Genomic DNA, 12,271 nt, shown 5'->3' on the forward strand with positions numbered 1-12,271 from the left:
TCTCGACCACATACTTGCACATTCCTTATGACCAACTCAAAGACCCTAACTCACTAAAGGCACACAAATACATATATTCTCCCACTCACCCACATCCATATACGTGGCTATAGTGTGACAAATGAACATCTGGTTAACGCATTTATTTCAAAATAAAGGCTTCTATGTGTGATTTTTTTCATTCCTACCAAGCTAAATCTGCATAATTATAACCCCCACGCTACCAGACTCTAATTATATAGTTTGATAAAAAAGGAAATGCCAGCATAGGAGCCACCCAATTCAGAATCAGAGTCGGGGAGTAGCTATCACAGCTGGGTAGATAGGCTATTTTTTGAAAGACTTGGGTTTTAATACTTCCCTATGGCCGCGGGGATGAACCGTTTAATTCTATTTTAAACTACCAGGTAGTTTGGCCCGAGTGAAGGCTGCAGGCTCAGCGTGTTTAAAAAAAAAATAACAATAAAAAAAGCGGTGTCCTTCCTAGCAGGTCCATGGAGGGTGGAAGTTTCAGGGGCTAGATACAAGGGCGTGGCGGGGCACAGAGTGTAAATCGAGGCAGAAGCTGGGTCCGAGACAGCTCTCCCCCACGATATTGTTTTGTGCCCATGATTCAACAGCTGATGTCAGTGTCTGGGGTGTGTGTGTCTGTCTAGGGAGGGGGTAGGGATAGAGGAGCCCCCACCTCCCCCGGCAGTGGCTGCAACCACATCAAAGCCTAGGTGGGTGCCTTGGGGGCGAGGATGCTGCCGGGCGTGGCTCCCGCTCCCGCTCCCCTGCCTCTCTCTAGCCCCGCTCCTCCTCAGGCGCTCGCTTTTTATCCCCCCGCGGCTAATGGCTCTGGAGCCGGGCCGCTCTTTGTTCCCATTGTGCGGGTGCCTCTCCCGTGCCAGAGTGGGAGGGGAGCCCCCGGGCTGTGTTGTCGCTGCTGACAGGAGGCGCAAGAGCAGCTGAGGCGGTTGCTGCCGACCAGGCTGAACGCGAGCTGCAAAGGGGAGAAGCCAAAGCCGCCGCCAGTAGCAGGACCAGGGAAGGAGGCGAGCGGCCGAGGGAGCCCGGCAGCCTTGCGGCGAGCAGGTGCCCGCGGGGCGGGGCGGATGGAGGCTGCCTGGCTGCAGCCGCCGGCGATGGCGGAGGTGCAGGCGGCCGGGCCCGGGGCGGGCTCGGTGGTGAGCGCCGAGCTGGAGGTGAAGAAGCTGCAGGAGCTGGTGCGGAAGCTGGAGAAGCAGAACGAGCAGCTGCGGAGCCGCGCGGCGGCCGCCGCCCCCCCGGCCCCGGCCAGCCCGCACCTGCTGTTGCTCCCGCCGCCAGTCCCCGCCAAAGGCTCCCCCGCAGCGGCCGGGCTGGCCTCGAGCGGCAGCCCCGGGGCCCTGTGCATGCCGAGCCCGGCGCCCACTCTCCTGTGCACCGCTAGCCTGGGCCCGCCGGAGCCCTTCGTCTATTTCAAGCCCGCCCTGGCTGGCCTGGCCGCGGCAGCAGGAGGCGGGCAGGAGGCCGGGAGCATCCCCGCGGCGAGGGAAGCCACGGTGCTGGACGAGGTGGAGGTGCTGGACCTGGAGGACGGTGACTGCAGCCAGGACGAGGACACATGGTACATGACACCCCCCCTCCCCCGATATTGTCTGAGCGCCCCAGTCCCGGGGCTGGCCGCTCCTGTGCCCCAGGGCAAATCCCCCTCGCCGGGAGCACCAGGGGCCTTGGGAGGGACGGGACAGCAACGGGATCCCGCCCCCGTTAAGCATGGAGAGCCCGGCTGTAATAATGCAGCCTGGCTAAGTGCCCCCCTCCCCAGTCTTCCCTAATTCTTACACAGCTGGTGCTTTCAAGTCGCTGATTAGCATTAACCCTAAAATCCACTTGATCTTATTTTGCTGAATCTTAAATCTGCTTTTTTTAAACGTGTCATCTGGTTGGTGTGATTTAATTCTCTCAATGAAAAGGGGCCGTTTCTGAGACCTCTGTTGTCTCCTGCTTCTCAAGTCTAGAGTTTATCTCCTAATAGCCTCTTTATGCTCCATCTCCTCTGCATGCCTAATTTCAAGCCTATCTATATCCCTTGGAAAGAGCAGGACTACAGGCTGTCTCTGCTACTGTAACCTACTCAGTAATGATCCAAAAACCAGGGAGCAATATTTTGCACTGAATTTTATTGTTCCTACTAAGCACATTTATCTTCTTTGCTCACCTCTCACATTTGACTGAGCTTCTAAGATTTGGTGACCTCCCTAGCCATTCATTCAGGACGTTAAATTAACACTGTCATAAATGTGGCAATTATGAAGTGGTAGATGTCAGGAAGGAAGAATTAAGGTGAAAAATCTGGTGTAGGTTAAAACCTAACTGGGTAAAAAATAATGAAAAGATTTTACTGAAGAGCAACATGACTGGTAAGTATATTGGTTTTTAGTCTTGATACTAAGGCTTTTGTTGCTTCCTTTAAAATGGATTTACTACAGTCATTTTAGGAAGGACTAAGAAAGAGATTACAGCCTTCTTTAAAAAATAAGGAATGCTTTCAGTTTTCGTTGTACTGGCTATTCTCTCCTTAAAATGCTACCCTCTTTCAAGTTGAATTTCAGTTCTCAGCAATATAGAAGGGCTTTGGACTTTTGGGCATTGTTGTTGTGCAGTTATATTGTTCAAATATGTACATGGTTCCAGAATAATGTATGAATATGTGTCAATAAACTGGAAGAAGCAGAAAATAAAATCGAACTAGGGGAATATTTGTGGCTGGTTCTTTATGCCCAGGAAGGGAAAAGGATAGACAAAGATATGCAGTGTTGTTGTAGCTCTGTTGGTCCCAGTATATTGGAGAGACAGAGTGTGGGTGAGACAATATCAAAGAAGAGCCCCGTGTAAGCTCCAAAGATGCTTCCTCTCTCTCTCTCACCAACATAAATTGGTCCGGAAAAAGATATTACCTCACCCACTTTGTCAGACCAAACATACTCAGAATTGTCTAGTGTCTTGTAACTTGTATATCTTAACAGCTTGTGTAGTAATCCTCAAGAGTGCTAATAAATATTACGGAAAATGACCTGAAAGGCTGGATCTGCACTACAGAACTAACCACATTTAAACGTGGTTCTAGCTCAACTGTATTAAAATATATCAGTGAGAAAAAGAATGTTATAATTATGCTAAAGAGCCATATAATAGCCTGGGTGTCTATCCAGGTGATGATGTTTCCTTAACATGTTCTAATATAGTTTTTAAATTTATGCAGATAAGAGCATATCATGATATAATGCAGTTGAGCCAGAACCATGTTTAAACATGGTTATTGTGGTAGTATAGGTAGGGTCTTAAGACTCATCAAAATGTGATTATCTCTATAAAGATTTTTAGATAACAGGCCTAATTTCTGACGCTCTTCTCTTGAGAATCACCAACAATTGTAGATAGTTAGTTTATTAGTGATCTAATAAATTTGTTAGTCTCTAAGGTGCCACAACTACTCCTGTTCTTTTTGCGGATACAGACTAACACGGCTGCTACTCTGAAACCTATCGTACTTGACTTATCTATACCAGTTGATTCTGCAGATGATTAGATTGTGCTGGACAGTTTTGGGAACATGACTGGGATGAATCAGTTTTATAATTTCAAACTTCATTGCTCATGACAGATAATGTGGTAGGGTGTTGTTTCTCTGGTCTCATTTAGTTGATTTGGGGGTGACCACTTTGCTTGGTTAGTTGCATTTAATAATGTTTTGTACATGCTTACATTTTAAGGCTGTATTGGATCGGTATTATTGCAAGTCTTGCAGTGCAAATATCAATTGTGATTATTTATCAGGTTTGGTTTGCTCTTTGGAAAGAATCTTGCTATTTGGGGGCAAATTCTACCTATCTATGGTATCACTGGGGACTGAATGTATGTATTGAGGTGCAGAATTTGGCTCTTGGTAACTCTGAAGGACAGTTACTTGTTTAAATTAATAAAACTAAGGCACATTACATATTTCCTTCAGGGATGAATCTCTAATGACCTGCATTGCTGGTCAGTGGTAGTTTGTCAGTTAGCTGCTGTGGGGTTATTGTTAATCTTTTGATGATTTGTTAAATCTTTTTTAAAAAAATGTGTCAAATCTAGAAAGCCAAAGGCCAGTGCAATCCTAATTGTTGACTTTTTAATATTGGGCCCTAACTGCTTTTGTAATATTGTTCTAAAAAATTGCAGTTAAAAAAAGATACTGTTACAAAAAAGTAAAAACTTTTTCCCTTGGTTGTCATCTTTCTGCGTAAACATCAAATTATTTAGAACTCGTCAGTCACATGTTTTACTTTCAAAATACTGCTGAAAGTTAACAATGGAGCTGAGATGTTATTTTCAGTACATATGCGGCTCATCGTGGTTTTTAATTCTGAGGATTAATTGTGTAGACAACCATTGTATTAAGTGAGAGGAGGTCAGCCCTATTGTCTGACCAATTCAGGCCTGGAACTCTGCTGGGATTGCAAACAAGGGTACCAGTTGTGATGAGGACACTTGTCCATTAGGAGCTGGATCGCAATTTATCTCCCAAACAGTAGGCTACTAAGCAGGCATTACATAGCAATAGCTCACTACTGAGCTGAGCAGGTTTTGCACCAATAACCTAAATGTGAAGGGCTCTGTCGCTAATTAGTAATCATCTGAGACTTAGTCCCTTTGTCTTGACTTTAGCCTTTTTATATCTGCTATTCACATTCCACTTCCTGGCCGGTTGTGCCTTTTTGCCCTACTTCTGATATTCTATTTAAGAGTTTGTATAACCACACTGTGCTTTAGAAACAAACAGGGTATGATGTCCAGTGAGGAAGCTGAGAGCTGTCTTCAGCAGCTAATGATAGTTCATCCAGGAAGATGTGTGCTTTCCCAGGTGAACCTATGTCTACGTGCATGTCAAAATCCGTGAGGACTCCAGTAACAGTGGACACCAGCTTAGAGAATTTAGCTGTGAAAACCATCAAGCCCCCTACCGTGAGATGGTTTAAACACCAGTAGAAACGTAAACTCTACCCCAGGAGCACAGGAGATGACCAGATACTCAAACATTCTTGTCTCTGTGGTTAGCTGCCTATTGTATTCCAAGCCCAGACAAAAATAGAACAGCTTCTCCTACACTTCTTTTTTTGCACGTTGGTTCATCTGGCTGGAACCAGGAGTGTAAAAATCATCATCATCATCATCCAGCAAACTTTTTTAATTTCCCAAATCTGTATGTAATGTACAGTATAATATATAAAGTCTTTGTATCATGTGGGAGAGATACTGCCTGTGAAAACTGTAATATTATATCAATTCTGACATGATTGGGTAAATCACTGAAGGAAAGAATGTAAAAGATGTTACTATGAAGTTCTTAAATACAAAATTAAGCACTGCAATGATTTAATTTACAGTGAGTATTAAATATTCACAGAAAATATTATAAAATCTGTCTCTTTGGGGTATGTGTACTGTTTATGAAAACTGTATTATTACATCACTTTAGTGTTAGAAACATAAATTCTTAATACACAGTCAATCAAGTATACAAAAATATAAAGCTTATGTACTGTGTACATGCTAATATTTCTGCATATTTTAATTGAGGTTGTATGTCTCGCCTACTAAGACCCTCACACCACAAGAGAAATCATTGAGTCCTCTGCAATGGTGTAGACATATTCTGGATCATCCAACTCCTGAGATAGAAGCTGCAAAACGTTCCCTATGCTTTAGACTGGAACAAGGTAATCCTATGATCTTTTTACTTGTTATATTTCTTTGAATTTCATAACTAATCAGTTAGCATTTGTGCTTGGCATGCAAGTTTGAAATTCTATATGCTGATCGGTTTCAGCAGCTTTCTGTGTTTAGCAAATGGTAGATGCATAGTTTTATAATATAAGTACACCATTACCTCGCTATACCGTGACCCGATATAACATGAATTCGGATATAACACGGTAAAGCAGTGCTCCGGGGCGGGCGGGGCTGCGCACTCCGGTGGATCAAAGCAAGTTCAATATAACGCAGTTTCACCTATAACACGGTAAGATTTTTTTGGCTCCCGAGGACAGCGTTATATTGAGATAGAGGTGTATATACAACTCCCTCTGTTACATGAGTGGCAGCTATATTTTTAGTTTTTGCTTAGTGTGCATTTTTAAGCAGTCTCCTTTTTCTTCTCTTCTTTTTCCTCCACTCTCCAAACCCTAATTTTTAACTATCTTATTAATTTTCAGATGTCCCCATTTCCTCTAAATAAGGGCCCATAGACTTTAATGGGAGAAATCTTGGGCCCTAACTTAAAGTATCAATCCTGCAATGAGATGTGCACAAAGCACCTCTGTACTTGCACAGAGCCTCGTACATTGCAGTGGGACTCTACACAGGGAATGGGGTTTAACTGCACACATCTCATTGTAGGTTCAGGGATTTATTATTTATAGGAAATGCAACAAAGAAATCTAACTTGATCACGGATAATACTGTGTAGGACTTTCTATTGCTCAAATATTGGGGGGCCATGTTCATTGCTGGCATAAGGTTGCTCAGTTCCAATTAACTTTGTATGGGGTTATGTCTACCAGTGGTGAGTCTAGCTCCCTGGATATATTACAGTTCTAAATAGAAATCAGCTACATTATTATTTTATTCATTTGTTGTATCACCCCCAGACCCCAGTTAGGATTTCAGTGTGTTAGATGCTGTACAGTTGTTTGGTTCCTGCCCCAAAGAGTTGATGATCCAGTTTCAAGCAAAACTTTACATGGGAGTTCAGAAAACAATTGGGGGGGAAGCAGGGAGGAGAGGAGAAGTAAGACAAGGTTAATGTTAATATAGCCATATAGTTATATAAACTAGCTATGGCCATGCACCTGAAAAGCACTTAAGCACATGCTTAAGATTATGCATGTACTTGTGTGCTTTGCTGAACTGGAGCCTGTGAGTCCGATCTTCTACCACTGAAGTCCATGGAGTTTTATTATTCACTTCAGTGGGAACAGGATAGGGACCCATATTTACAACTTTGTGTTTTCCGATTTGTTTGAAAATATATACGTTTTAAAATTAAATATTGGATATTCCTGACTATCCTTCAACCTAGCCATACTTAGTTGCTGACTGAATGTGTGTGTGCACACGTGTGTATCAAAGCAGTAATAAGTCTTGGGGAAGTATTTGAAATAGGAGATGGTAGTGTTCTAATAGATTGTTTAGGAAGTTTGTACCCTGTCCAACAGTTTACTTAACAATTCTATTGATGATGCACGAGCTGGAAAGGAATCCTATTTAGACTCCAGTTTTGGAAAAAAGCATCACAGAGCAGATTTTAGTTAGTAGTAGTTTTACATTTTTAAAAAAAATTAAAAATACAGATGCAATACAAACTGTCTTCTGCTGCCATTCTCAATTTTAAATAATAATGCGCAACAGAGGCAGCACTCAAAGGTAAGACTGCAAATTCATAAAAAAGTCATTCACTAAATTGTGTGTTAAAATCTGTCAGAGATGGGTAATCTATTTTTTTTTTCTCCAAGGCATTGTTTACATTTACTAGGAAAGCAATTTGCTTTCACATTTTCCTGTATATTTAAAATTTAAGTGAATTGCTATCTCTCTGATTTTAATTTGTACATTTTTCAACATCTGAGAGATCATAGGAAATTTTAATGTATAATGTAATATTTTATTCAAAGCTACCTGTGACAGAGTAATTTTACTACATATTCTAATTATGGTTATTGCTCCATGAAGTTCCATTATTTTAAAAATAATTTGAGGATTTATATTCTCTTCAAAGGCCATGTGTAAATCTCATCTTGGGAGCTATGTGTTCAAGGAGAGAATTGTCTCATAAATGTTTTTATTGCAACGGTTTTATAATAAAATTGTTTTGTTGTTACTAATTAACTACCTTTGCTCAGATATGAATTTTTTTAATTGGGTCATTTCCCTATAAGTAATAGTTAATCAACGAATGTCAGGTATTAAATATTAACATTCATTTCTAATTGTAATAAGGTAGGATTCGGTTTTATAGGAGTCTTTCCCCCTGTTTTGGAGCAGGATGAGACAATTGGAACAATTTAATAAATCTGTTTTATAAAGTAAAACTAACTTTCTGTAATGTCTTTTCTCATTTTATTCCTCATTTTGTATCCCTGTCTATTGATGATCCCTTTTATTTATATATTACAATTTGATTCTTCCTTAAAAAGTGACTGTGAAAATGGCATTATGGATTTCCACAATAGTTGTATTTCAAGTGATAACATATACAGTTTACTCAGTTTAAAGGTAAAAAGTCTTTCCCCCTTAGCTACCAGCCCTTCAAATTCACTGTGGTATCAGAAAATCAGGTTGTGCTCTTTCTAGCTTGCACGTCACCACCAGTAACCCTGATTCAGCTGATGAATATTATTGTGTAGTCAATGTGCAGTAACAATGTACAAATCTGTACTCTGAGGTAAAGTTTGCTGCTGGAGTTTACTTAATAATTTTGTTGTTGATCCATGAGCTAGAAAGGAATCCAGTGTAGCCACTCATAGCTATCTTAGCATTATAGTGGTAACAGGAATGAAAAGCAGCAAAAACTTATTTTTGCCTTGGCTCAGTTGTTCCTCCTTCTCTTCATACAGGCCCTAGTACAGCAAGTTACTTAAGGACATGCCCAATTTTAAGTGCATGAGTAGTTCCCTTGAAGCAAAAACTACTCAGACTTGGTGAATACAGTGCACAAGATCCAACTGCAACTCCTGGCTTCTCTTCCTGAGTTTGCACATCACTCAGGCTTGGTAGCAGTCTCTCTTCTATTCTGGGTGTAATGGTTGCAGCTCCTCCTTATAACTTTATACTGGGGGGGGAAATAGTGCTCATGACTTTTTAGAGGCACTTGGGCCTGAATGCACAAAAGGAGTTAAGACTGGTGATGCTGAGTGTCCTAATGCCTAACTTTTAGGCACCCAGAAAATCACTGTGATTCACAAAGCCTGAGTTAGTTGTCTAGGCTCCCATACAATGAATGAGGAGATTGTGATTCACAAAAACTAGCATGCTAGGAAGGGACCTGCCTACACTACCCAATGGGAGATGCCAGTGAGATGGATGCATGCTAAACCCTCTTGCCCGCAACAGGTGCCTAAGTCTGGGCTGCAGGAAGATGCTTATCTCTTCCTGGGATTCTCCGCTGCAAACCCTCTCTTGGCGGTAAGCACCTATGCTGTTAGCAAGAAGCTAGGGGAGAGGAAAGGCGAGGAGGAAGACTCCTAAGAAGTCATTTGGGTGTGAGAGTGAGAGAGACTGACTGACTCTATAATCTGGTGGTTAGAGTGCTCACGTGGGAGATGGAAGACCAGGTCCATTTTCCCTTTGGCAGTGACTCTCTAATTATTTATCCAGAATGCATCAGCTTCAACAGGGGAGATTGAGGGAGCAGCATATCAGAATAGCATATAGCCCAGTGGTTAGAGCACTCTCTGGAGAGGTGGCAGATCCCTGTTCAAATCCATTCTTCCCCTGAGGGTGACTTGAACCCATATTCCATGTGAATAATGTATAGCACAGTGGTTAGGGTAAAAGGAAAGTCCTCTTCCCCACTCCAGCTATTTTGTGTGAAGTTACCTTCGGGGCCTAATCTGTTTGATGCCCTCTGAGCATGCCTAGCGGATTGGATCCTAAATGTGATTTAGATGGAAGAATGTCTATATTCCCCTGGTTTGTGAATCGCTCTGGGGCTTCCGAGAGGGTAGGTGGTTGGGCGCCTACAGTGAGACAGCAGTTTGCATGCCCAGAGACGAAAGTTAGGCAGCTAGGGAACTTTTACTGCAGAGATTTAGGCTCTGAGTGAGTTTAGACAGCTCCAAAAATCAGTGGGAGTTTTGTGCATCACAGTGGTCCCAAAACTGAGACTTGGGTGCCTAAAACAGAGACTTGGGCACCCCTAACTCCTTTTGTGCTTTCAGGCCTTGCTACCTTTTTACACTTCATAAATTTCTCCATGTCTTAAGTTAACTTGTTCCACATGTTGATTTGTCAGTCAGAAAATTGTACCACGTGGGTGGAGTGGGTCGAACAGTACCTTTCCAGGCGAGATTTGCCACTGCAATGCTGTAGCCAAAGTACAACTAAAAAACGAATGCCCCAATTCTGTAGTGTATAAGACTGAGGGAGATGTATGGTTCTGAAGACACTAAGGCCAGTAGTGCAGTCATGACATAGGACATATTCTAGAGTATTTGCTGATGTTTCATATCTTCCCTGATTGTGCAGTTTGATGGCTAAAAAAATCAATCTTTTGGAGGCCTAAACTTAAGAATTGGCAGACGATCAAAGATCATTTTCAGGCTATGCAGATAAGACTGCTGAGCCTCACTCATGTCATCAAACGTTTATGCTCTATTTGTCTGAGTTATGCTTAGCAATGGAAGACTTCCAACTGAAGACTGTTAGAGTTTGGGGCCAGATTTCTAGTGGAAGTTTACATGTGGGAGTGGAGCAGAATTATAAGAATCCTGTATTTTCTCATTCACCTTGCTTTTTCTATTTTGTGTGTGTTTGTTTCCCAATTGGGAGATTCCTGCAGAATCCTTTCTAACCTAGATAGTGGCATACAACACATACAGTGCAATGCACAGAAAGAGCAATAGCACGAAACAAATCAGGATTGAACAATTCTAGTGAATTCCATGGTGCTGGGGAAGCACTGTATGACTGTCCTTTTGCTGCAGTGGGTGGAAAGGTCAGATGAGCAAGGAAGAGACATTCAGAAAAAATAAGAAAAGGTAGGGTGAGTGTCCTATTTTCTCAAGAAAACTATTTCTCTTTGATCCTTTGCTTGTCTGATGGTTTCCTTTGTTTGGTCTGCTGCAATTTGTTACCCACTTCTAAATCTGTACCCCCATTTTTAACACTGCTCTCCACCTTTTTGATTCTGTCAAGTCACCAGGACCACATATTAGCCTTAATAGTGTGATGGAGTCTGTTTTACATGCTGTTAATAATGATGGGAGGTTTGGGAAACTGCTGTTTAGTACCAAATCCTCTGAGGAGGGAGATGTGATGGGCAAGTTTCCCATTTCCTATGCTGATTTACACCAGCTGAGGATTTGGCATGTAGCTATACTGCAGGAGCATGCCATTGAAGAGCCAAGTAGATAAACTGAGGAACTTAGAGCCATAGCAAGGAGTCACTCTACAGGAGTTCAGTTAGTTTTTGTGGAGGGCTTGAAACTCAGCCTTCCAGACAGCAGAGCCCATAGGATCTGTGTCATGCCCCAGCTTTTAACAGTCCTTTGGTATAGTGATATGTTTGTGGAAGATTATATTTTGGAGATGCTCCCTCATAAGGGACAGTATTATGAATATAGGAATTTAGAGACGTGCCCTGGAAGCTGAGGTTGAGAAAACAGAGTAGCTGTGCACAGCAATTCACCACAGAAGTGTTCTTAGTTTGTTTTTATTAAAAGTGTTATTCCTTTCTCCTTCACTGGTTTATTGATTAACCCCAAGATCTTTACACTTGGAGGAACCCCTGCAGTGTGCCACACCTCCAAGGGGGTCTCACTCTTCCTTAAGGGTAGGCCAGACAGCCTCAGTGCCTCCGAGACTCAGCCTCTGGACTGCAGCACTCCTGTTTCACAACGTAAGCTCTGCCCAGTGAGTCCAACTGAGATAAAGTCTCTGACCAGGAGTCTTATATACTTCAGGGACCAATGCACCTCGGCAGTTATTTGTAGTGACACCAGGAGGCTTTTCAAAATAGAGTAGGTTTTATTAGTGAACTGGATAGGGTTACCATATTTCCACAAGCAAAAAAAAGGACACGGGGGAGGGGGGAGCCCCGCTCTAGCACCGCCCCTGCCCTGCCCCCATCCACTCCCTCCCACTTCCCACCCCTGATTGCCCCCCTCAGAACCCCCAACCCCCCCCCGCTCCTTGTCCCCTGACTGCCCCCTCCTGGGACCCCTGCCACTAACTGCCCCCTAGGATCCCACCCCCTATCTAAGCCGCCCTGCTTCTTGTCCCCTGACTGCCCCGACCCTTATCCACACCTCCACCCCATATTCACACCCCCGCCCCCAGACAGACCCCTGGGGACTCCCATGCCCTATCCAACTGCTCCCCGCCCCCTGACAGGACCCCCAGAATCCCAGACCCATCTAACCCCCCCTGCTACCTGCGTGCCTCGACCCCTCGCCACACCCCTGCCCCCCCGACAGCCCCCCCCAAACTCCTGACCCATCCAACCCCCCACCCCCGTCCCCTGACCAGGGCCGGCTTTAAAGAGCCC

General features: G+C 43.4%; 1 protein-coding gene across 2 annotated transcripts in view; it reads left to right on the forward strand.

The window, feature by feature from the left end:
- Positions 1 to 1,097: 1,097 nt before the first annotated feature.
- SLAIN1 (SLAIN motif family member 1) overlaps positions 1,098 to 12,271 on the forward strand; it is a 79,569-nt gene continuing 68,395 nt past the window's right edge. Inside the window, exons 1-2 of one of the 2 annotated variants that reach the window (XM_026657692.1) lie at positions 1,098 to 1,591; positions 5,587 to 5,726. In XM_026657692.1, coding sequence (XP_026513477.1) covers positions 1,098 to 1,591; positions 5,587 to 5,726 — 634 coding nt within the window. The remainder of the gene's footprint in view (positions 1,592 to 5,586; positions 5,727 to 12,271) is intronic. The other variant, XM_026657729.1, reaches the window with a different exon arrangement.

The sequence above is a fragment of the Terrapene carolina genome, unplaced genomic scaffold (genome assembly GCF_002925995.2).
Source record: "Terrapene carolina triunguis isolate 2854851 unplaced genomic scaffold, T_m_triunguis-2.0 Scaffold21, whole genome shotgun sequence".
NCBI lineage: Eukaryota > Metazoa > Chordata > Testudines > Emydidae > Terrapene > Terrapene triunguis.